This window comes from Nyctibius grandis, chromosome 26, assembly GCF_013368605.1.
Source record: "Nyctibius grandis isolate bNycGra1 chromosome 26, bNycGra1.pri, whole genome shotgun sequence".
Taxonomy (NCBI): domain Eukaryota; kingdom Metazoa; phylum Chordata; class Aves; order Nyctibiiformes; family Nyctibiidae; genus Nyctibius; species Nyctibius grandis.
In genome coordinates, this window is record NC_090683.1 from 3,931,164 (window position 1) to 3,956,722 (window position 25,559).

Consider the following 25,559-nt stretch of genomic DNA (forward strand, 5'->3'; position numbering starts at 1 on the left):
AGGGGACACGCCGGGCTTTAAACACATCTTTCATCCAGGGAAAAGCTGGAAACAGCCCCATGGTGTTGCCACAACCCCCAGCAGAGATATTTTGCAGTCAAACAGCAGGACCCGGGAGCAAGGACTCCTGGGTCCCTCTTGCCATCCCCGTCCCCAAGCCCAGCTGACATCGAGGGGCTGCACTGGCCACAGCACTTACCATAAAGGTTCATAATTATTTTAGCAATCACAGATCTGAAATAAATGGTGAAAAAACTCAGTTGTTTGGGGTGTTTCTTTTCTTTTTTTTTTGAAGGATCAGAAAAAGCTGTTTGTTTAGATGAAAAATTTGGACTGGAGAGGTGTTTTTTCCCTACTCCCTCACGGCAGCCTCACCACATCTGGGAAGGCAGCTTAGCGAATTATACGCTGTGATAATTGATTGAATTCATCAGGAAATAAAGCAGGAGCCTTTAAACTCGGGGTCTGGAGAGGGAGAAAAAAAATTTCTCCACGCAGTGATTTGTACCATCCGACGACACAGGAGCCGTCGTGCCCATGAAACCACAGCCATCAGGAAAAGTAACACATGAGGCTGCACACCGGCTAAAAAAAAGTTCTTTTTGAGGTTTGAATCAGGAGGGAATCCTTTCTCTCCCCTCTAGAAGTGCCTTGGTTGTTCAAACAGGGAGATGGATCAGACAGGAGTTTTGAAGCACCCTTGAAAGCTTTGAGAAATAGGATGAGGAAGCCAAAAATGTGGTTTATAATAAAAGAAGGGAAAAAATGGGCTTGAGCATCCCCAGCCAGAGGCTGTAGGGCTGTGATATACCCAGAAAAAAAATCATCAAAGCTTCTCAGCCAGCAGCAGGACAATCCCCAAATACCTGCTCCCTCGCACAACCAACCCTGTTCGCCCCCTCCCATCACGCCACTATCACGGCTGATGCCTTACAGCTCCCCTAAGAAATATTTGCGTCAAACTCTTTATTTCCTTATTCTGGGGACTCTGGGGCGGGGGCTGCACCAGCGGGTGCCTCTGCCAGCACTGCCGGCAGCGGGCAGGGAGATTTGGCAGGTCTGGCAAGCCCAGGAGCTCATCCAAGACGCTGAGAGCAAGTCGTGCTCCTTCGCAGGTGAGGCACAGCCACGGCTGCACCCCCGACCCGCTGCAGCGACTGTCCGGTCATTGCACACGTGTCCCCGCACACGTGCTGTGGGGACGGGGAGGACAACATCTCCATGCAGTTGGTGACGGCGATACAAGCCGATGAGCAGCATCCTCCTGGCGCGGGGACACCACGTCTCGCCCAGCGTCCCCCGAGCCCACGTCCCCGCGAGCGGTTCAGCATCCGTCTCCGTGGCAACACATTTTTCACATCCTCTGATACCTCCTGTCCCTCTGGTCTGTAGTGCCGGCAGCCCTGGGTACCCTGCATGCTGGGAGAAGACGGGCATCCATCATCCACCCCAGCACCCATGAGAGAGGTGGGGAGAGCGGGGATTGGTCCCCCTGATCTGCAGGGTGTCCCATGGATGTCTGAGCCCATTCTTGGTGGGTGCTGGGGGACAGTGTGTCTTTGGGGAAGCACAGAGGCACCAACAGGTATCTTTAAGCTTGCAGGTATCTCACCTGCCTTCCTGGGCCAACAGCCACTTCACCTGCAGCACTCTCCCGCATGTAGGATGTTTTTCCACCTGCTCCCAGCTGGAGCTTTATAGGATGGGATGCCACAAAGCTGTGGGCGTCCTTGGAGGTGTAGCCGTTGAGGGGATCTCTTGCCCAACGCAAAGTCCCACGGCAGGAGGATCAGCCCCTCTTACGCCAGCCTTGGACGATGCTCATGTGGAAAATGATGAAGAGCTGCCCTTCTGCTGCAGGGTCACCCATCAGAAACACCGGCTTTGGGAACAGCCTCCCTCGCTGGGATTCCCGGATACCAGCACCGTGCTGAGCTTGCAGAGCCCGTTTTGTCCGTGCCACCCACCCGAGAACCCCGTCAGTGCCGGAGGCTGCACCGCAACGCCCCGGAGCCGGGAAAACCCCTCCCTGGCGCAGCTGGGAACAGAGGCTGGCGGGACGCAGGAAATCTCCATTCATCAGCGCTTGGCAACCAGCCAAATTGGAGCCAAACCAACCATTTTTTCCAACTTCCCAGTAAACTAGACTTTCCAGAGACCTGTGGCCGGTGGGGAAAGGGGTCGGCAAGGGGGGCTGCAGGCAGATGCTGGCTTTGCCCCTGGCTCCGTGATGTCCGGGCTCGCAGGCGATGCTGGTACTGTTGCACACCCATAGGGGCTCGGGATTGGGGGGAGGGTGAAGGTTGTTTGGGTGCCCACGTCAGCCAGTGCAGGTGGTGGGTGGTAGGGCAGGGTGGGAAACTGTGATTTTTGGAGGGAGGTTTAATAGACATCAGAGGGTTGCAGGCTCCTAATTCCCTTTCTTTTTTATTTTGGAAATGGCTCTGCAAACCCTGTAGGGTCCCCAGTCCTGGCAGGAGGACTCACTCCGTGTCGAGAGACCATGCTGTTCCCATGGGGTCACCCCATGGGCTCACGCCGAGGGGCTGTGGGTGTACCCAGCTGCACTGCAGTGCCCAGCAGGGCCCACAGGTCAAGAGGTTTCTCTCTGTCCCCCCTAAAAAAACTATTACCTCCATGGCATGTGTCTGCTGTGTCCCCATGAGGTGGTGGCCCCAATAAGGGGTGATGGGCTCAGCCAACCCAGGCTCTAAGCTCAGCTTGGGCATGTCTCTCAGGGCTGGGGCCAGGCCCTGGGGGAAAGGGATTTAGTTAATTAAAAAGAAAACAAAAAGGACCTATCAAGCCCACCAACATGGTTCTGGTTTTCATTTTGAAGGAACATTTTGTTACTCATTTTGCCATCAGCCTAATTCCTCCAAGTCCAAAACTCTTGGTGTGATGTGATGTGATGGGATATCACAGCCAGCAGAAACACTCTGTTTCTCCAAAAAATGAGCTTATGCCGGGAAGGGGGTCACTTTGGGAAGAGGCAGCAGGAGATGGACCTTGGCTGCCCCCCAAGTGAGTGCTTTCCCTTCTGCACTCACCCTCGTGCCCCGCAGCGGGTGGCTGGGACGCTGCGGAGGGTGATGCTGGCATGGGGAGGGGATGTCCTGCCAAGCGCCGTGGTCCGGTTGATCTGTATCCCCCTGCACCGAGCTGGGAGGGGACTGGGACCCTGCAGGGATGGACTTTTCTCCCACCCACCCCATCCACTCCAGCCTTTCTCCTTCTTTCTCTTTTCCCTCCCTCCTGTCCCAGCCCCTGTCCCAGCCCCTTCCCTCCCAGTGCGGCCAAGCACCAAATGGACTTTGCACCCCAAGCCAGCGCTCCCCACTCCTTCCCACAAGCCCAGGAGCTGCCGAACAGGGAGCAAAATGCTCCGGTCTTATCTGCGAGGGGAGGCAGGCTCGGTGGGCAGGGTTTGCGCGAAGGCTGCTGGCTTATAAGCAGCCGGCAGCGGAGGCAAAGCTCTCTCGCAACGCACCGACCGGGGCTCCCCCCGCCTCCTCCGTGCACCACTCCTGCCGCGATGCCCCCGGCGCTGGGGCTGCTGCTGGCGCTGAGCCTGGCGGGTGCCCTTCGGCCCGGCCTCGAACCCCCCCAGTATGACCCCACCGAGAACGGGGCCACCCTCTTCGCCAGCGCCTACAACAGCACGGCCGAGCTCGTCCTCTTCGAGAGCGTCTCGGCCAGCTGGAATTACTACACCAACCTGACAGCCGAAAATGCTGCTCTGCAGGTGGGTGGTGGGACGGGGGGTGATGCCACCATGGGGGTGTCCCAGCACCGGGGACTGGGGGGGCTGCGACATGGTGGGGACACTTGGCGTGGTCCCCCTCGTCCCCGCAGGCTCCTTTCTCGGTGCCCCAGGATGCCAAAGCAGGGCTGGGACTTGTAGCTCGGGAACCACAGGGTTTTGCCCCAAATTGCCCTTGGAGAGTCTCTGCCCTGGAGTAAGAGCCCTGGTCCGGGAGCAGAGTCCCAGATATTTTTAGAGGTGATTCCCTCCTCCCAGCACCTTCCACTTTCCTTCCCCTCCTTCCCGACCAGGGTCAGGTGTCAAGTGTCCCTGTCCCTGTCCCTGCCAGTCACTGTGCCATGCCAGAGCCCCACCACATCCCAGCACTGGGGGATTTTGGTTTGGGCAGACACCAGGAGCCCTAAATGTGCACAAGCAATGGGGTGGCATCAGGGCCAAGGCTGCCACCCCCCTCCCTGTGTCCTCAGCCCACAGGGACAAACCCAGCTTCGGGGACGCACTCCAGGCTATAGGGAATTAAACATCAGCCCAGCAACGTGCGCGCAGAGCCCCGTCGGGAAGCGATGCGGGTGCAAACCTGTCTGGCCAGGGGGTTGCATGTGTTTGGGCTGGATGTAGCAGGGCAGGGAGCTCGAGCAACCCAGGGGCTGCTCTTGGTTGGGTGAGCTGCAGCCTGGCCCCTGCCCGGCGCAGGCTGGGAAATCGTGGTGCCTGGGCAGGCTGCAGAGGTTCCCCCGGCGCCTGCTGTGCCCAGGGTCATATATACATGCCCAGGATATACCTGCCACCCCATATGGCTAGTGATGCACAGGGGGGTCGATGCAGCCTCTACATGACTAACGTACATTCAAGGACCCCAGCATCATGCCCCAAAGGCTGACATACAACCCCAAATCCCACCAGATCCCATGGGGACTGGGGCACAGTGTACCCTGTGGCCAGGCCTGGCCGCTGCCAACTTGGCAGGACACCCAAGAGCACCCAAGCGCCCCTTCAGCCTTTTTTTGGAGAGCTGACGCGACGTCTGGGCAGGCGCCCAGCCTCTGCTGCAGATGTTGTGGCGGGGCCAAGGACCTCGGGGCAGAGCAGGAGCATCCTGACCATGCCAAGTCCAACATTAGGGCCAGGAAAGCACCTTGCATGGACTTTTCTCAAGAAGCGCTTCCAGGCCAGCTTTCACCCTTTGCTGGGTTAATAAATGCCTGAGGATCACGGGCAGGTGCTCCCTGCCATGTCAAACCATCCCAAGGAGAGGAGGGGATCCAGCCCCTGAGATCAGCCCACTGAGGGAGGTGTGTGGTGGGCTGGGGAGGCACTGAGTACTAAAGGGTTAACAGCTGGCCAGCACGACCCAAAAGGCTGAATTTGGGGGATCTGGGGAGCACTTGGCCCAGGCAACCCCCCGCCATGTCTATAACACCTGAGCCAGGCCACCCCGGTGTGGGGTCCTCCAGGTCCTGCCACGAAAGGTGGTCCCGGGACAAAGTGACGGGGAGGGCAGGAGGCTGAAGGCAGGGCAGCAGCCCCCGGCCACACAGGGATGGACAGAGGGACGCTGGACCAACAGACAGGGAGCTCAGCCATGGGAGAGGGAGATGGACCATCGCCTGCAGGCTGGGGCTCTGGGCGAGGGGCTGGCGATGGTGTTTGGGGCTCGGGGGCTGCTCATGGGTGTGGAACTTCTCACGTCCTGCCCCACTGCATCTTCGCTGTGCAACCAGGAGCAGCGAGGGATCATGGTGGGGGGCTTTGGTAGGGAGACCTGTGGGCTGCCAGGGTCCAGGGGCCTCTGAGCCCCCTGAAAGAGGAACCTCACAGAGAGAGCTCCCGGCTGCGGGGGTGAAGGGCCAGGGCTGGTGGGCACAGCCATGGCGAGAGGGTCTCAGGCAGCGCTGCCGGCCCCGGCTCGCTCCGCCAGAGCTGTCAGGAGAGTTTAGGGTACGATCCGCCTGACCAAACACAGGCGCCTGCTCGAGGAGAAGACGAAACACAGCTGGACTGCAGCTCCCCCGGCTCCGCAGCGGGGTCTGGGAAGGGGGAAAGATCTGTTTAGTGGGGTGATGCAAGAGCATCTCGCTCCAGCACAGGGTGCCCGTGGGGCTGGCGCGTCCCAGTGTGCCAGGGCATCAGGATGGGTTGGTACCCAGAGTGATGCTGTGGGTGCTGGGATGTCTGAGGGAGGTGAGGGGTGCCTGGCAGTGGGCACCCAGGGGCATCCCCAACCCTGTGTCCCCTGGCCACGTGGGTGCCTACCCCAGGCAGCCTCTGGCCCTGCTGCACCGTAACTCCCTTCCCTCCCCACTGCCAGCCAAGGGAATGTGAAGATTAAAATAAAACAAACCAGGCTTGTTGGAGCCAGGCTAAAAATGTCACTAATAACAGCTAATGAGCTCCATAAATCACACCGGGACGGCACACGGCCAGCGAACAGGCGCTCTGCACCTTCCCACTCCATCCTGCGCATCGCCCGGGCCAGGACCCTCACAAAATATCAGCATTTCCAGAAAATACAGCTGGCACCAGCTGGGCTGGGACGCGACCGCCCGCGATACACCCTGTCCCAAAATCACGGCTGTCGGCCGAGGCTCCAGCTGCCTAAATAACCTCCCACGGCGCAGGCAGCTCCCGGCCATCCCACGGCCCTGGGAAGGGAGGTCGGGGCTGGCAGGAGGTGGGTGACAGTGAGAGACCCAAAATAGGGGGTTCAGCGCAGATGGGTGCCCCTCTGCAAGGTGGAACCCAGATATGGCACTTATAGGGCACGGGCTGCAGATAGCCAATGTATAGATCTAGGTATAGCGAGGAGAAAAGTGAATGTGGCAGCTATGCAGTTTTCCTTTGGGCTTCTGCAAAGGTGAGAAACAGTAGGAATAGGAATAAAATGAAGCCAGACCTCAGGCTCCCTTCTGAAACAGGGGTCTGGCAGCTGCCAGAGCCAGCCTGGGAGCACCCAGACACCCTGCCCGCGTGGTATGGGCACCCTGTCCCAGCACCCCCACCCCATCCAGGCCACGGCACCCCGAAGCCACCTCCAAAACATCCTCAAAGGCCACCTTGGCGGGTGCTCGCCGTGAGCTCCGCAGGCAAGCGGGGGCTGCAGACGTTGCCACGTCATCTGGAAGCTGATGTCTCCATCTATGAATGTCAGGGACTGGGGACAGCCCTGCCTGCCACCTTGTGTCCCACCCCTTCTGACTCCCACAAATCCTTGTGGCTCTGAACCCGGCCCTCAAACTGTCGCCTGGATGGTGGCATGTCCCAGGGCTGGTCCTGAGTCCCCATGTCCCCTCTCACTGTGCAGGTCGAGGCATCGCTGGAGGAGCAAAACTTCACAGAGCTGTGGGGGAAGAAAGCCAAGGAGCTCTACGGCAGCATCTGGAGCAACTTCAGTGACCCGCAGCTGAAGAAAATCATCAGCTCCATCCAGACCCTGGGACCCTCCAACCTGCCCCTGGAGAAGAGAGAGCAGGTAGGTGAGGTGCCAGCGAAGCCTTAGCCATTGCTGGGGTGCTGCAAAACCCCGTAAAGGGATTTTTTCCCAATCCTCCAGACTCTGTTGCTGGCCCATTGCCCCCCCATTGCATTTTGAAGGGTCTCCCTGGCCTCTGCCTAGGGAAGACAGTGATGGATGGATGAGATGGGCTGCTATCTCCAGGGGACATGGGGTGCCCGCTGGCCCCATTATCCAGCCCTAACCTCATCTCTGAGACATCCAAGTGGGAACCGGAGATTTCCTGCTTACACAGAGTGGCCTTGGGCGTCACCTGGAGACCAGCCAGGCTGTGCCCATGGCTAGGGGCCAGCTGACTCGACCCCCCCCACCCACCCAGGGCTCATTGGCGATGCAGCCCACAGAAAAGGAGGGTTGCTGCAGCCACCCGGCTCCTGAGCCGTCCCTGTGAGCCCAGAGATGCTGTACCTTGGTGACACAGCTCTGCAGGAGGGACATAAGGACATCCTGAGCCTTCCCCAGCATGGTCCTGAGCTTTCGGGGTCATTTACCTAAATGCAGTATGATTTCCATTTCCATGCATGAAAATATTGCCCAGGCTGAGGCTGGCAGCCACCTGCCTCTGCACAAGCACAGGGACGCTGGCACTGCCATTCCCGTGGCTCCCCGCCAGCCCTCCCCACCACAAGCCCTCTTGGCTGGCCAGCCCAGGGGTACAATCCTTTCCGGAGAAGCGTCGGCCCCGGTTCCTTCCAGGAAACCCATCCCTGCCCTCTCCCAGATAACATCACATTTCCTCCCTGCACATCACCCACGTTTCGCCTGGCCCTGGGCACCTCCATCCCGCAGCCACCACCGTCCCCCATCTCCGTCCCCTCTGCCCGGCCAGAGCAGAGGGATGGGAGCAGAGAGAGGGACGGAGCAGAGGAATTTCCTTCCCTGGGAATGGGCTCCCCAGGCAGGTTCCAGGAAACCTCCTGTTGCTATTGTTTGCTGTTGTTGAAGTTCACAGAAATAAATCCCCCTCCTCCTCCTGCTTTTCTTATTATTTTTTTTTTACCCGCTTAGATAAACAAGTCGTGCCGCAGCCCCGCTGACAAAGAAAGAGCTTTATAAATAGCCCCGCTCAGGGACACCGTGAGCACTCACGCTGCGTTTGAGGGGGGGTTCGACGAGCGTCTGTACACGGTTTGTCTGTCCCAAAGAGCCTCCCTGCTCCCACCATGCGAAGGGTGTAAAACTCTGGGTGATAACACGTTTATCTCACCAAAAACATGCTGTGTAAATACACCAAATCCTCCTCCACATCCCTCCAGACACACACACACACACGCTCTGGAGCTGGGAAGTCTGTAGGTCTCTCCTGAAGGGCCATTCCCATCCCCTTCCAGCCCCAACATCTTTTCCTTCCCCGCAGTACAACACCATCCTGAGTGACATGGACAAAATTTACTCCACGGCCAAGGTGTGCCTGGCCAACGGTACCTGCTGGGAGCTGGAGCCAGGTATGGTCCTTGTCCCTTTGCCCCTGCGGGGTGCTGAGCACCCCATGGCCATGAGTTTGTCATGGTCTCTACATGCCCAGGGGGTTGGGGTTGGCAGTATTCCAACCTGTTCATCGAGGTTGTCCTGAGGCAAGGATGAGTATTTGGGTCTGGCGCAATGGTGGTGGCACCTCTATGGAGCTACTGTGGGATGTGACCCCCTCTCTTGCCCCTCTCTCATCTCCTACTTGTCCCCTCTGTCCCAGACATCTCAGACATCATGGCCACCTCCCGCAGCTACAAGAAGCTGCTCTACGCCTGGGAGGGTTGGCACAACGCCGCGGGCAACCCACTGCGCACCAAGTACGAGGAGTTTGTGAAGCTGAGCAACGAGGCCTATCAGATGGATGGTATGAGCAGGATGGGGGGATGCAGGGGGTGGTCAGGGATCAGGGGTGGGAATTGGGGTTGGCACAATGGGGTGCCCTGCTGCTCTCCCCGTCCCACATACAGCTGGGCATCCAACTCCCATTTCCACTTTGGGGAAGGGGCAAAAGTCCTACTGGTGTCCCCTGGTCTCAGCTCTCACGGCTTGGTGGGGGGGCAGCCCCTGGGGGCTGGAGCCAAAGGTCATCACTGCCTCCCTGGCAGGATTTGAGGACACAGGCAGCTACTGGCGCTCCTGGTACGACTCAGACTCCTTCGAGGATGACCTGGAGCATCTCTACAACCAGCTGGAGCCACTCTACCTCAACCTGCACGCCTTCGTCCGGAGGAAGCTGTACGACCGCTATGGCCCCAAATACGTAAACCTGAAGGGTCCCATCCCTGCTCACCTCCTGGGTAAGATGAGGGACCGCTCCAGCCTGTGCCCATGGGTGCTGATAGGGCCAGAGAGGAACACAAAAGGCCATAGTGGGACAGGAACGTCCCAGTTATCACTGTGTTTCTCTTCCTCCCAACCTACCACCAGCTCTGCTCCAGCTGTTTTCTCTTCTCAGGCAACATGCGGGCTCAGCAGTGGAACAACATCTATGACCTGATGGTCCCCTTCCCTGGGAAGCCCAACCTTGATGTCACGAGCACCATGGTGCAGCAGGTGATGGGCTAAGGGACTCACTGGTGGCAACAGGGTGACAAAAATGGGGGGGTGTTGGCCAAGACTTGCCCATAACATTGACCCCCTGGGAGTGGTTTCTCATATGTACATAGGGGACAGCAGAAAAGCCATGTCTGGGGGCGGGGGAGAGACGGAAGGGAGAAGGAAATGACCCCAATTCCCCTCTGGCAATGATCAAAGAGGCAACAGGTGGCAAAGAGGAAGGACAGTGCAGTGGGACTGGTGCCAGTCCCTGGGTTGGGGGCTGCATCCACACCATCACACAGCTCCAAGTGCTCCTGGGGCATCAGCCCATCTCCCTTCTCCTGTCCATGCTGGACACCAGAACCATTGCTCGGTGCTTCTTAGGGATGCTCACACCAGTTCTGGGGCCAGGTGTCCCCATCAGGGTGAGAGAGGAAGGACCCCAGTAGCTTGGAGGGACTCACCTCATCCCCACAGTGCTAGGAGAGCATCAGAGACAATGCCCAGGGCATGGGCAGACCCTTCCTCAGCCGTAACCCACTGCCTGCTGCTCTCCAGGGCTGGAACGCCACCCACATGTTCCGGGTCTCAGAGGAGTTCTTCACCTCCCTGGGGCTGCTGGAGATGCCGCCCGAATTTTGGGAGAAATCCATGCTGGAGAAGCCAACGGACGGGCTGGAGGTGGTGTGTCATGCCTCGGCCTGGGACTTCTACAACCGCAAAGACTTCAGGTGTGTGGAGTATGGAGGGGTCCAAGGCTACAGGGTAAGACCCTTCTCCATCCCCCTTGGTGGTCACCATTTTGAGTACCCTCAACCTGGCTGTACAGCTCAACCTGTCACCTTCTGGGGTAAGGTCTTGTGGCACCATGCTGCCCTGCCTTCCCCTCCACTGGGTCTTTCCCCTACCCCATGGGGTGCTGCCACCCTCTCAGGGAATGCGAAGGGTCCTTCCCATCGAGGGAGCGCACAGGCAGCCAAGGTCCCTCACCCAGCTCAGCCAATGCTCTGTTTTCACCTGGCAGGATCAAGCAGTGCACAACGGTGACCATGGAGCAGCTGTTCACAGTGCACCATGAGATGGGCCACGTCCAATACTACCTGCAGTACAAGGACCAGCCCGTCTCCTTCCGCAGCGGGGCCAACCCTGGCTTCCATGAGGCCATCGGAGATGTCATGTCCCTGTCTGTCTCCACCCCCAGCCACCTCAAGAAAATCGGTCTGCTCAGCAGTGCCACCGAGGATGCAGGTATGGCAGCCACGCTGGGGAGGTGGGTGGCCTGGAGGGCTCAGGCACTGCCGGTAGCACCAGGAAGGGTTTGGGACATGCCACAGTGGGCTGCAGTCTGGCAACGCAACCCAGAGCAGGCGAGACCCCATGGCTGATGTGTGCTTTTCACCCAGGCTTTGTTCCATGCACAACCCCTTCTTGTCTCCATGGGTCCATGTAGGAGCTATCTTGTCTCCATGGGTCTATGCACAACCCCTTCTTGGTTCCATGGGTCCATGTAGGACCCTTCATGGCTTCATCCTCTTCACTCCTGAGGGTAGGATGGATGCACCCCAGAGCTTGTCTCTGCCCTTCCCTTCTCCATCAGAGCCCCAAACCTGAGAGCAGCATCTTTGTGCTTGATTGACTTTGACCTTTCCAGCGTTCCCCCTTCCCTTGCCAAGAAACATCCACCGCAGGAGCTCCAGGTGTAGCTCTGTGGAGGTGGCACTGAGTGCTTATGTGTGCAGTCACAAGGACAGTCAGCGGGTGACGTTTCTGCCTGCCAGCCGGCACAGCGGAGGAGGACTTGTCACCACAGGGCACTGCTAGGCTTGGCAAGAGTCTCTCCCCCCGCCCAATGTCTCTCAGCTGACACGTCAAAGCAGACGGCAGCAGAGGAGACCAAGCGTTTGCAGATTCCTGCCGCAGGCGGCTGCTTTGCGGAGGAGGGACAGTCCCGGGATCCTCCTGCCTTGTCATTAAATACGTTTGACGATGGGGAAGCCATCGCAGCAGCCAACAGCACTGGGCTGATGCTGCATAAACACCACGGAGCAGATGGTCCCTGCCTCAAGGCATCGCTGCCCAACTAACCAGCCCTTGGCAGCCATGCCACCATAGCGAAGGCAGCCAATAGCCCCTCAGGGCAGTGCTGCCAACCCCTCTCTGACGCCACAGCTTCAGCTGGGTCGCCAGTAGGTCCTTCTCCAACCTTTCTTCCCTGGGTTTCCTCGAGGCAATGGGGAAAGCAGATGTCACCATCCCCCTGTGCTCCCCATGATATGCTGGTGACTGTCCTAGAGTTGACTCCAGTTCTGGGTCTAAACCATGAGAGCCTTTGCAGTGGTGTGACAGCCCTGCAGATCAAACCCTCTTCACCCTGAGGTGAATGTGTGAAGAGGGAACCATTAGAGTTACACTCACCAAAGACCTTCTCACTCTGAGAGCCAGGTTGAAGGCAAGGGAACATCGCGCTTGTCACTCCCATTGTCCCCATTCAGTAAAATGGCACGTGTTGCCCCAAGTAGGAGCTGTATCTACAGAAACCTCCTGTGTCCTACGCAGCCTTCTCTAGGGAGCAGAACTCTATTTTGAAATGCTGTCCCCATTTCTCATCCAGATCTGCTCACCCTCTTGCCCACAAAAAGTCTAGTGGTCATAGTGCTGTCCAACCAGCCTCCTTCCCAACCTGGTTCAGGCTCTGTTTCATGCAGAGAGCAACATCAACTATCTGCTGAAGATGGCCTTGGAGAAGATCGCTTTCTTGCCCTTCGGCTACCTCATCGACCAGTGGCGCTGGAACGTGTTCAATGGCCGCACACCCCCGAACCGTTACAATTACGACTGGTGGTATCTGAGGTAGAGGGCAGTCACCAGGGGTGGATCGGGGTGTGGAAGCTGGGGGTGTGCAAGGAAGGAAGACAGAAGAGAAGAAAGGAAGGAAAAAAAGAAAAAGTAGCCATGGAGACGGCTGGAGAATGATGGATAGATGGGTGGGTGGGATGGATGGATGGATCCCACCATCCACCCATATGGTGGATATACATGGAAGTGGTATATACATGTGGATATACACGGAAGCACACTCTAGTTGTGTAGATTCTTAAGCCTTCCCTTCCTGTTCCCTGCCTTGGTTCATCTGCTTCCCTCTTTCCAGCTCATGCTCTTGTTCTCTGTTGTCTGCAGAACCAAATACCAGGGTATCTGTGCTCCGGTTTCAAGGAATGAAAGTAACTTTGACCCTGGAGCAAAGTACCACATCCCTGGGAACACCCCTTACATCAGGTAGAGGAGGTGCTGGTGAGGGGACAGAGGCTTGGGGACAAGGGAGAGTGGGGACTCAGCTCTGTGGGCAGGGACTGGGATGCATTGCTCCTGCTCCAGACAGAGAGACCACCCAAACCTTGGGAGCACAAATGGTGGGGAGCTTCCCCCGCACCCTAGGACTTGTCTGCTTCCCTTTGTCCCCAGCGCTCACCGTCATGGGCTTCCTTGGCAGGTACTTTGTGAGCTTCATCCTCCAGTTCCAGTTTCACAAGGCGCTGTGCCAGGCAGCCAACCACAGCGGTCCCCTGCACACCTGTGACATCTACATGTCCAAAGAAGCTGGAGACAAACTCAGGTGGGGACAGAGGAGGGTCGGGACAATCGCCACGGGCAGATGTGTGCGTGGAAGCTGATGGTGTGCAAAGGAAGGAAAGAAGAAAGGAAGGAAGGAAAAGTGGCTGTGGAGATGGCTGGAGAAATAGCTTTGCAGATGGATGGATGGATGGATGGATGGAAATACATGGAAGCACTGGGGTGGGGTGAGTGGTCCTCACCAGAGTACTGCTATTGTCCCTGTCATGAGCTCCCACCCAGACAAGAGGTCACTAAAGCACATTGGTTACTTTTGACTCCCTGGGTGTTAACAAATGCATGAGTATGTGATGGGGAGTCCTCATTCCCATATGCAGGACAGATGGGGGCTTCAGAGGCAGTTCCCAGGTTCATGTCCCACTCAGGAGTAGCATCTTCAATCCTTGCAATGCTGAGATACCATCACTGCTTTTCTCCCATCCATTCCCTGGCCTCACGCTGGCTGTTGCTGTCCCGCTTCTCCGCAGGGAAGTGTTGAAAGCTGGGTCTTCCAAGTCGTGGCAGGAAATCCTGTTCAACCTCACTGGCACGGATAAGATGGACGCTGGAGCCCTCCTGGAGTACTTCAGCCCTGTCACCAAGTGGCTTGAGGAGCAGAACCAGAAGACCAATGAGGTGCTGGGCTGGCCTGAGTTTGACTGGCGTCCCCCTGTCCCTGAAGGCTACCCTGAGGGCATCGGTAAGGCTGCAGCTCCATACTGGCTCTGGGGAGGGGCAGGAAGAGGTCTCCCAAGGGACATCACTAACCCCCGGGCCGGACAGTGCTGAGGGAGGTCTCTGCTGTGGGTGGGGAAGGTCTCCATACCAGGAAAGAGAAAGAACCATCTCCACATGGAGGCCCACAGGGTGTTGCTTCCCAGGGATCAGGTGCCATTAGCCAGCCTCTTGATGTACCATTGTCTGAAGCTGTGGCCCTGCCACTGTAGTAAGGGCATCAGTCACAGTGTGACAGGTCGTCTGTTTTCAGCTGCACCCTTTCTGCCCAAGTGGGAGCATCTAGGGCATGCAGCGTGTCCTATTATCCCATCCCTTCTCCAATGGGACATGCCAAGCAGGACCCCTCTGCCCCCATTTCTTGGCTCAACCTGCTCCCAAGTTGTGGCATCCTTCAACAGACCTGTAGTTCTGGGAAAAGCTCGACCATGGCTTCTCCATGGTGTGGTGCTCTTGCCAAGAGAAGGACTCTCTTGACTCCCCTTCTCTTCCCCCATTTGTCTCTTCCTCTAGACAAAATAGCAGACGAAGCACAAGCTAAAGAGTTCTTGTCCGAGTACAACAGCACAGCTGAGGCAGTGTGGAACGCCTACACCGAGGCATCCTGGGCCTACAACACCAACATCACTGACCACAACAAGGAGATCATGGTATGGGAATGACCTTGGGGCTGTGTGGGAAGAGTCAAGAGCCAAGGCAGGCAGTTGGTACCCAAGGCATGTTTCAGATGAGCTCTGAAAATCAGGGCAGCCTCTGCCCATAGCCAAGGGGTAACGTTCTCACCCAGGAAGTGCCTTTTCCATGAAAACCCTTGTCACACCATGAGACACCCAAGAGGGCAGCCATGGGTTGTCAGTCATGGCATGCCAGGTGGTGTTTCTAGTGATGGCCTGTGTCTCAGGGATGTCCTTGAAATAACTCCTCTTCTGTCCCCTCCTACCCTAGCTGGAGAAGAACTTGGCCATGTCCAAGCACACCCTTGAGTATGGTATGAGGGCCAGGCAGTTCGACCCCTCCGACTTCCAGGACCAAAGTGTCACGCGAATCCTCAAGAAGCTGAGCGTCATTGAGAGGGCAGCCCTGCCTGAGACTGAGCTGAAGGAGGTGAGCTGCAAGGGGACAGAGCAGGAGATGGTGTCCCTTGCCACTACCTTGTGTGGAGACACAGGGTTCTCCCAGCTTTTAGGAAATGCCACTGGGCAGCCACCCCTTGCCCTTGAAAAAGGTGATAATTTGGTACCTTCTACACAAAGCCATGACCCTTGTCTCCAGGATTTCCCACCCAAAGGTTGCCTGTCCCAGGCTGCAGTGGGGCCTGGCTGCTTGGGTGGCAACAGCAAACTGCTTGCTGGCCCTAGTCCCTCCTGTATGACTCCACTTTGCCTCCATTTGGGGTCACATTTGACCTTGGAAGGGAGCAGAGGAAAACATCTTGGGACATCTCAGTGGGCTGTGACAACCTCCAAGAGCAGAAGCAAGGATAACCAGCTCACATGATCTGATTTTCTTTGCAGTACAACACCCTCCTCTCAGATATGGAGACCACGTACAGCATAGCCAAGGTCTGCAGAGATGACAAAATCTGTCACCCCTTGGATCCTGGTAAGATCTGGCAGGGTGTCCAGTGAGTCATCTGCAACAGGTCCAGAAAGGAGGGATTGTTAATAGGGACATGGAAAAGGTCATGAAGGGGCTTTCCCATCTTCTCTGTGATGGCCCCCAAACAATACCTTGGGTCTAGCACCGTTGAGTCAGTCCAGCCCATCCAACAGCACCATTTTGGCTTCATTGCTCTCTCTTCAGACCTCACAGACATCATGGCCACCTCACGGGACTATGATGAGCTCCTCTTTGCCTGGAAGGGCTGGCGGGATGCTTCTGGGAAGAAGATCAAGAACAACTACAAGCGATACGTGGAACTGAGCAACAAGGCAGCCGTGCTCAATGGTCAGTGTCCCACTCCCTTAGAGACCACCATGGTCTTAGAACCCCGTAAGCAGAGGATCGGGCCGATCGTCCAACTCAGGGCCAAAATCTTGAGGGTGTGGAGGCCCCACCAACTCCCATGACATCCCCTGCCTCATAGATATGGGGGGACCTGGGGTGTCTGAGTAGCAAAGACAGACTCCTGCACAAGAAGGACAGTGTCTAACAGCTTCTACTCTTTCCCTACCACAGGCTACACAGACAATGGGGCCTTCTGGAGATCCTTGTATGAGACACCCACCTTCGAGGAAGATCTGGAGAGGTTGTACTTGCAGCTGCAGCCCCTGTACTTCAACCTGCATGCCTACGTACGCCGAGCCCTATATAAAAAGTATGGTGCAGAGCACATAAACCTGAAGGGTCCCATCCCTGCTCACCTGCTAGGTAAGGGCTTTGTTAGGCCCTCCAGCAGAACCATGTCTCCCACCAGGCATAGTTTGCTCCAAGTCATGCCAGAAATTGAGGCTGGTCTCTATTCTGCTCTGGCCGAAATACCAAGGCCCCATGAGATGGGTCTGCAGAAGTTAGTATGCCCTAGGGAAGGGCAAGACACTCAGCATGACTTGGCCTCTCCTGCATGGATGGGCTCCTGCTTGCATCACCCTTGTGCAGGCAGGGCTGGGACCAGGCAGAGTGACTCACTGTGCAGGGGTCGGGAGTAACTGGTTGTCTTTGCTCGTCTCTTCCTTTCTCTCTTCTGCCATGCATTGTCCTCCTGTTCTTCCCAGGCAACATGTGGGCCCAGTCATGGTCCAACATTTTTGACCTGGTGATACCTTTTCCGGATGCCACCAAGGTGGATGCCACCCCGGCTATGAAACAACAGGTCAGTGCTTTTCCAGGCTGCTCTGGGGAAGCCCCTTGGGACCCAGCACCCTTTGGCCATTGCCACCACCCCTGTTGCCAAATGCTCTGGTGCTGCCAAAAATCTCCATGGCTCTTCTGTATTCTCTCCCCACCTGGATATGCCAAGGGCTGGATCCAGCTCTAGTTGCCCCCAAAAGACCTCCCCGGCCCAGAGGAACAAGGCTGTCCCTGGCCTCCCATCCTTCCCAGCCCCTAGCACCCCTACCATCCCCCATTGCCCCTCACCGGGTCCTCTGTCTGCTCTCTCCCCAGGGCTGGACACCCAAGAAGATGTTTGAAGAGTCAGACCGTTTCTTTACCTCTCTGGGCCTCATCCCCATGCCACAGGAATTCTGGGACAAGTCGATGATCGAGAAGCCAGCAGATGGGCGGGAGGTGGTGTGTCACGCCTCGGCCTGGGACTTCTACAACCGCAAGGACTTCAGGTTCCTGTGGGAAGCAAGCGGTGGCCTCAGCTGATGTGGTGCTGGGGCAGATAGCAATGTCTTGGTAGAATAAGGACATGTGGCCTGATGCCACCACAGTGTCTGTTGTCCTACAGCTGTGGCAGCCCCACTCTGGCATTGCCACTGGTACTCAAGATGCGAGCATTGCTGGCAGGAGCCTCCATTCCTTGCCCTGCCATGGAGAATGGAAAAGCCAATGAACAAGGACAGGGAATGGGCAGGGGCAGCAGGAGATGCAGGAGAAAAGAGAGAGACCAACACAGTGGAGTAGGACCAGACCAGCCTTGCATCAGATATGGGGTGGGGGCACATGGAAAGGGAGACCAAAGGGAAAAATAGCTCAAGGCAGTGTGGTCATTCCTGGAGTTTTTCACCCCAGCACTGCCCTCCCTTCTCCCCCATCCCATGTGTTCTGTTCCAGGATCAAGCAGTGCACCGTGGTGAACATGGACGACCTAATCACGGTGCACCACGAGATGGGCCACGTCCAGTACTTCCTGCAGTACATGGGCCAGCCCATCTCATTCCGCGATGGGGCCAATCCTGGCTTCCACGAGGCTGTCGGGGATGTCATGGCCTTGTCCGTCTCCACCCCCAAACACCTGCACAGCATCAAACTGCTGGACCAAGTCACGGACAACAAAGGTGAGCTGGCAGGGGAGCACCACGCAGCAAAGATGGGGGGCTGCTGGGGACAGATGGAAATGCAGAGGGTCAGGATGGGCTGGGCAGAGTGGAAGGGGTCAGGGACATACATGGTGGCTTTGCATGCATGGAGGGCACAGGACTTGGGCAGAATGACCCATATGGGGTGGAGAGGTGGGTACAGTACTGCCTTGCTCACACCTTCACACCCTGGGCAGAAAGTGACATTAACTACCTGATGAGCATCGCCCTGGACAAAATCGCCTTCCTGCCCTTCGGATACCTCATGGACCAGTGGCGCTGGAGGGTGTTTGATGGGCGAATCAAGGAGGATGAGTACAACCAGCAGTGGTGGAATCTCAGGTGTGCTTGAATTCAGACCCCTCTTTGGTGCAAGGGCCTTGGCCATCATCCCTCTGGGTGTTTTCTCCCTGTGGTTCAGTTGGCTGCAATGGGACATGATGGGATACATAACCCCTCACCCTGTCCTCACACCCCGCTGTGTTCCCTCCATGCTTACCCCACCTTCTCCTCCCCATGACGGGCTAACTCTCCCTCTCCAACCCAGGATGAAGTATCAGGGCTTGTGCCCACCAGCACCAAGGTCTGAAGATGACTTTGACCCCGGGGCAAAGTTTCACATCCCTGCCAACGTCCCCTACATCAGGTGAGTAAGCAGGGCTGGGGCCAGAAGGACACCACTTGGACACAGAAGCAGGATCTCTAGTTCAGATGCCAGTGATAGCACCTTGTTTCATGGCTGGTGGGATACGCCCATTCTGAGGGTGCTGGGAACCTCTGTAGACCCTGACAGAGCTTCAGAGGGGAATGGATTTGGGGGAATTTCTCCCTGTCTGAGGAGGATGGGCTCATCCACCCAGGCAGTGATAAAACACTTGTTAAAGGAGAAAAGGCATCAGCAGATTGGACTGAATTGATGCAGGTGCAGCTCCAAAGCCAGTGATGCTTCTCCAGGCTGGGAGGGTGCAACCAGGGGATGAGGGGGGCCACATCCTCCCCTGCACAGCCACTAGGAGGGTCCATTCCCATATCCTCACCCCTCTCTACCCACCCCCAGGTACTTCGTCAGCTTCGTGATACAGTTCCAGTTCCACCAGGCGCTCTGTAAGGCAGCTGGGCACACGGGTCCCCTGCACACATGTGACATCTACCAGTCCAAGGAGGCTGGGAGGATCTTGGGGTAGGTGTGTTGGTAGGGTAGAACCAAGACATTTATGTCCCCAAACACCTTAAAGCCAGCCTAGTAAGACAGGAGGCAACGCAGCCCCTGGTCATCCATCCATCCCCACCCTGCCCCGGTGTGGGACGCTCTGGTCCTGGGGTGCAAGCAGGGGGGACCCCAGGCAGGGGCACCTTGGGCTGGGTGCTGGGGCTGTGATTGCAAGAGCAGCCACTAGATGGTAGCTGGGACCCTGGTAGGTGGAAGGCTCCCTCCCTCCCTCCTCCTCCTCCTCCTCCACAGCCCCCTGTCCCTTAGGGAAAACAACCCCCTTTGCTTCAAGAAAAGCACCTGCAAAATTAATCCCTTCACCCAGGAACTGCTCTGCATCAGGCTGGATTCACTGGAGGGCTTTAATCCATGGAAACCCCCCCTCTCCCACAAGAAAAACCTCCTTCCCCGTGTTCTGGGCTGCCAGCCCTGCCATGCTGGGGACACAGACTGTACACAGGGTTGCTGATCCCAAGAGCCCCGAGCCCTGGGGAAAAGGGAAGGGCTGGTGGCCAAGAGAACAATGGGGAACTCACTGGAGCTGATTTCTCCTGCCACAGGGAGGCCCTGAAGCTGGGTTTCAGCAAGCCGTGGCCCGAAGCCATGGAGCTCATCACGGGGCAGCCCAACATGTCAGCTGAGGCCCTGATGAGCTACTTTGAACCGCTCATGACATGGCTGGTGCAGGAGAATGAGAAGAATGGGGAGGTTCTGGGCTGGCCTGAGTACAGCTGGACGCCTTACACCACAGGTATGCAGGGTTCAGCCAAGAACAGCAGGTCCATGATGATGGGGCAGAGCTCAGCCCTCACCAGGGCCAGGATGGGGGACATGGGAGAGATGGAGCTGTGTTGGTGCTCCTTGGCCACCTCAAAAACCACAGGGTGTTTGGATGCTTCTCCTTGATTTCCCATGGAGCTGAGTCTAAAGGGGACATGGCATCCAAGAGACCAGCAAAGGGAGAGCTGATGACCCAACACACCCCAGCCCAAAGCCACCAGCGCCAACAGTGTCTCTCATTTTTCCATTTTCCAGCCACTCTAGCCCAAGTCAGCTCCAGCCAAAGTGATTTCCTGGGCATGTCCCTGACCAGCAGTCAAGCCACAGCGGGCGGCTGGGTCCTGCTCGCCCTGGCACTCGTCTTCCTCATCACCACCATCTTCTTGGGCGTCAAGTTCTTCTCAGCCAGGAGAAAGGCCTTCAAATCCAGCTCAGAAATGGAACTGAAATGAGGCAGCCATCAGTGGGGGAGCACGGACAGGGTGCAAGCATGGGCATTTGGCCAGGCTGGCAGCGATGCCATGGGCACATTTGCCAACGAAGCCATGGGTTTCCACAGCCCAGGACTCCTCTCTCCAATCAGGTCAGACATTTTTTTCCACTATGCAAGAGCTATTTATTTGTCAATGTCTGCATCAGGGGAAGAGAAATTCAGGCACCAGCGGGCACGGAGCCGTCACAAGCTGCCCCTGCATCCAGGGCTGGGAACTGGTCCAGCCTGGGCACCCACCAGCCATTTCCGACATGTGGGCCAAGCCACAGAGAATTTGAGTGACAGAGGGCAGTTTGGGGAGGGACGGAGCACGTTCCCACCCCCGGTTTGTCTGCTTCCAGGCTGTTCGCTTGCATGGATGAAAAATAAACCCATGTCTTGTGACCCTCAGAGCAGCAGCTCGGCTCCTTCTTGCAGATGGGCTGGGATCTCAATGGGACAGGGCTCTCAAGCAGGAGAGCTGCCACCCCAACCCAGTGCAAATACAAATCCCTGGGGACCATCGTGGCTTTAGGGCAACACACCTGCAGCACCCAACCTCCCTCATCGCCATCATGAAAGCTCAGCATCCCCTTACAGCATCTCCACCCTCCCCTAAACCATGGCTCCCATCGCAGCTGCCAGATTGTGGGTTCACCATTGAGCACGTACCTAAGGAAGGGGCTGAACCGGGGCCAGAAAGCCCCAAAGTCCAGGCCTGAACTCTTCTAAGGGTTGTGGGGTCACCAAGCCCAAGCTGGGACAGGGCTGGACCTCACGACTGCTGCAGCTCCAGCATGAGAATGACATGCGTTTACGTAAGAGCCGGGGGGCTCCAAGGTCAGCGATCGCCTCCCGCCCTCCAGCTCCCGATTATCTTGGGATCAGACATGCTTGAGGCTTTTTTTTTCCCGCCCCGTCTTTCTTCTGCTTCTGTAAATAAAACTTCGTATTTGTTCTGCAGTGATTAGGTGCAAAACTAATCCCAGGCTGGGGATTATTGCAGCCTTAAAGAGCCGTGATCTGCTGCAGCCCGGAGCAGCAGGGGAAATGAGGGGATCTCGGATGATCCACCCGTCCCCCTCCCACTCATGGCCTCTGCCCTCGGTCATGTCTTACATGGGGAAACTGAGGCCCTGGAGAGGCTCATCGCACCCGGGAGAGGAGCAGAAGGCAGGTGTCTGCCCGCCCACGCACTGGTTTGTGTTTGCTTTCAATCCTCCTCCACACGCAGCACGCCCACAGGGAGGTGAAACCCCGATCGATCGATCGCCTTCCTGCTGCAACCCCCAGACCCGGGGAACAGCCACCCCGGACGCCTGCGCTCTTCCCATGCCCATATCCTGATGCATCTGCTTTATATCCCGGCACACCAGGCACTCTCCTCTCCCCCCTTCCCGGCAGCACAATGCTCACAGAGCAGAGACCTGGCACCGTGAGAGCTGGGTTTGAAGCCAAGTGTATTTTCAGCCTGGGAAAGCAGAGTGGTGCAGGTGTGCTCCATCCAGCTCAGCTCCTCACTGGGAGCTTTGAGCTCTATGTCTCCTTTCTGTCCCATTATTGGAGGAACAGAGGTCTCCAAGATCATAAAGATCTTACATGTGTCATGAAAATTGCTTTCTGGAGGAGAAAATAAAAAAGAGCCACACTGCACACTCAGAGACTGCAACACAAGCTCAGCCCTACTTAGACATCAGAGAATCCACATAGGAACTGTCTCTGTCCTGGAATGGACACAAGAGACAGCTACAAGGGTAGGTGATGGGTGCACTGAACTGTGGCCTCCTGGCCTGAGATAGATAGACAATCCAAGCCCCCAGTCCATCCAGAAGACAGGACTGAAGACCAGGTTACCTTCAACACAGGTCCAAGGTCCATGTAGCAGATGGGGCTGTAGACCAGGTTACCTTCAACACAGGTCCAAGGTCAATGCAACAGATGGGATGGAGCTGGACACCAGGTTACCTTCCAGACAGGTCCAAGATTCCACCCAGGAGATGGGACTGGATACAAGGTTATGCCCAGCCTAGCTCAGGGGGGAGACTGAAGGTCCCACCTTGACCTTAAATAGAGCTGCTGGGCTGTGGAGGGGGAGCCCAGGTGAAGCTTTTCAGGGTGATGAAGGCCTGCTGCTGCCCTGAGGGCCCTGCCAAGCTGGCAGCAATGGTTTACAAGGTACCTTTAAACTGGGGATGATTTCCCTTCCCCCTTGTGAGAACATCTGGAGAGATTTTGCTGCCTTCTGGCTCCTGCCTCACGCTTTCTGCTGAAATTAGGAGGCTTAGCGAAATTACTCCCAAAGGAGAAAGAAAAAAGAGAAAAAAAGAGAAAAAAAAAGAGCAGAAAAAGAGCAGAAAAAAGAGGAGATTCCTCCTCGATTCACCTGACTCCTCCTTGGGGAGCTCAGGAAGCAGCGGGTACCCCAGGCTTGCGAGGAGCTGCCCTGCACCACCCTGCCTGTGCACGAGGCTCCCGGAGAGGAGATTTGCTTTAAAACCACCCGAATTCAAAGCAAGAAACGCCCTGGGTTCCCTTCGCCGGCTCGGGGACCCTTTGGGCATCGCAGAAAGTCATTTTCCATTTTTTTTTACGTTCGTTATCTGCTGCGGGAAGGTGGCTGGGGGGGTTCCCACAGCCCGCGGCCCCTCGGTGCTGGCGGGGGCCCAGCCGAGCCAGGTCTATTCTTAGCCCGTGGGTGGCCGGGCAGGAGCAGGCAGGGTGCACAGGGCCGCGTTCCTGACATTCCCCTTCCCCGGGGACAAGGAGCGCCTGGAAATATGCAGCCACAGCTTGGCAGCAGGCAGGGGCCATCAGCGGGGGCCGACCCGGGTGGGCAAGATGCGGGGAGGCAGCGTGGAGGGGTCCCAGGGGACAGCAGAAGTGTCGCAGGGGTGTGGTGAGCCATGGTAGGGACCAGGGATTCCCCGTCCCCGCCAGCTCCCTGCCCTTGGCTTCAGCCCCTTCAACCATCTTCCCTCCCTGCTGCTTGAGCAGGGCTGAGGGGGGTGAAGGTAAATTTGGGGGTGAAGGGCAAGTGGGCGACCCCAAAGTCCCCCCCCCAAGGAAGCTCAGACTCTCCCCAGCCCCATGGCTTAGCAACAAGTCCCCACCAAGGGGGACAGGGGCCAGGTCCAGCCCAAATGACACCCCCACCCTCCTGGTGTCCCCTCTGTCTCCCATCATGCGTCAGGCACCCAGGCAGTGCCGCCCTCGCCAGAGGATGCACCCAGGGGTGCGAGCTGGGCTGACCCCCTTCCCAGCCCCGCAGAGCCCCCACCCTGCCTGGGCAGCACCCCCCTGCCCGGCTTCCTCGGGGTGCCCTGGCAGCAGGACCCCAAAGGAGGCTCTGCCCGTGTCCCCATGCTGATGGGGACCATCCCCACCCCTCGGGGCTCCCCCTCGAGCTGACAAGGACTGGGGGTGAGTCATGAGCCTGCCCCGTGCCTCAGTTTCCCCCGCTGCGCAGCGAGGAGGGGCAGGATGCCGGTGTGGCTGCCGTGAACTGAGTGTGCCACATCCCGGAGCTGAGTCTCCGCAGCTTTTCCTGCCACTTCTGAGTGGGAAGTGGCTCTTGTCGGGAAACAACATCTGTGACGTGGTTTAATGTCACCGAGTCCTTCCCAGGTTTGCAGCCTCCCACCGGGCCTCCCCTGGGATGGCGTGGAGGAAAGCCCAGGCTGATGAGGGTTAATTTTGGCTGCACATTTAACCGTTGTTTGTTTTGTGTGGGTTTTTTTTATACTTAGCAAACGAACAGCGCGGTGGTGAAAGCCTGGAAAAATACGTCAGGATTTGGAGTGGTGGGGCGGACGAGGGAGCCAGGACCAGGAGCATCCTTCTCCCCTGCAAAATCCATTTACAACCCCAATTCCTCCCTCTCTTATCACATTCCTGGAGCATCTTCCAAAAGTGAAGGGCAAAGCAGGGGCATGAACCGTGCCAGGCAGCCGGGACACCCGAGCCTGTCTGGGGAGAGTCCTGGTGGCTGCAGGCAGCTTCGGGGACCGCGAGAGCCCCGTCTCTGCCTCGCCGGCTGTGTTTGCAGTGCGGCTCTAATTACAGAAATGTGGAGAAACGCTGTCTCTCGGTTGGCAAACATTTCTCCTGGCAAGTGTCAGCCGGCAGCTGCCGTGCCGGGATCCGAGTGGGTGCCCATCCCCTCCATCCCACACCTCCCACCCCAAATCCACCCCCCATTTCATGGCTGGACCCCCTCACTCGATGTGCCTGTGCCTGTCCCAGGCAGTCCCTCGCCGGGTGGGTGATAATTTCCTGCACAGACTATAATTCCCTGCACTTGTGCTGCAGGAGCAGGGAGGGGGAGGACACCCTTGGGAAGCACCCAGGTCTCCTTTGCCCTGGAAATCGGGTGGTTTCCCACTGATTCCCTGGGGTGCAGGAAGGAAGGAAAGAAGGGGAAAGGAGCAAAACCTCAAAAAAACTCGAGAAGGAGGAAGAGGAGAGGAAAGAACTGAGTGAGGGAGAAGGAGAAGAGCAGGGCAGGGAGAGAGGATTACTGCTTGGCTGAATTAGAGGGAGCCCTTCAGCTGCCTTGAACAGCAGGAGAATTTGCCCGGAGACCCCAATTCTTCCTATTTCGGATAAAATGTAAGCACAGGATTAACTGCAAGCATATGCTTAAGACCCGGGGAATTGAAAGAAGTCTGGGCATAAAGTGCTTCAAGGAGGGCAGGGAGGCAGGGCATGGACCGGCAGCCTTGGGGTTGCTCTGCAGGGATGCACTGGGGGAACTGGGGGAGCTGTGGGGGGACTGGAAGAGCCATGGGGGCACTGGGAGGCTCCTGGAGCTTAGTCAATAATAACCCGAAAGGAAATGACATGACTCAACTCCATCTGTGAGTGCTGTATGGGGAAGAGGATCAATAAGAGAGGCTCTTCCATCAGCCGCATGACGGGACGAGAGTCCCTGGCCAGAGAAAGGGGGATCAAAGTGGCCCCACTGCCATGCCCAGAGCAGGACAAGCCTTCCTGGGGTCACTCCG

The 25,559-nt window shown here is 57.2% G+C and overlaps 1 protein-coding gene across 1 annotated transcript; it reads left to right on the plus strand.

Annotated features, from left to right (window-relative positions):
• Positions 1-3,473: 3,473 nt before the first annotated feature.
• On the plus strand, positions 3,474-20,903 carry ACE (angiotensin I converting enzyme). Its single transcript, XM_068418645.1, has 25 exons — positions 3,474-3,745; positions 7,068-7,235; positions 8,635-8,722; positions 8,968-9,111; positions 9,353-9,544; positions 9,703-9,800; positions 10,344-10,516; positions 10,810-11,033; positions 12,491-12,635; positions 12,963-13,061; positions 13,276-13,398; positions 13,883-14,094; positions 14,643-14,779; positions 15,075-15,233; positions 15,644-15,731; positions 15,933-16,076; positions 16,308-16,499; positions 16,844-16,941; positions 17,235-17,407; positions 17,850-18,073; positions 18,292-18,436; positions 18,642-18,740; positions 19,152-19,274; positions 19,865-20,055; positions 20,340-20,903. Exons 1-25 carry the CDS (start codon positions 3,536-3,538, stop codon positions 20,534-20,536), a joined length of 3,846 nt encoding a protein of 1,281 aa, XP_068274746.1. The 5' UTR covers positions 3,474-3,535; the 3' UTR covers positions 20,537-20,903.
• Positions 20,904-25,559: the final 4,656 nt, after the last annotated feature.

What these genes read in the sequence shown, in the direction of transcription:
- ACE (XM_068418645.1), top strand. Translation starts at nt 3,536, where the DNA reads ATGCCCCCGGCGCTGGGGCTGCTGCTGGCGCTGAGCCTGGCGGGTGCC. An exon ending in CATCCCTGCTCACCTCCTGG is followed by an intron (nt 9,545 to 9,702) that starts GTAAGATGAGGG and finishes TTCTCTTCTCAG; the next exon opens with GCAACATGCGGGCTCAGCAG. An exon ending in TACGACTGGTGGTATCTGAG is followed by an intron (nt 12,636 to 12,962) that starts GTAGAGGGCAGT and finishes TGTTGTCTGCAG; the next exon opens with AACCAAATACCAGGGTATCT.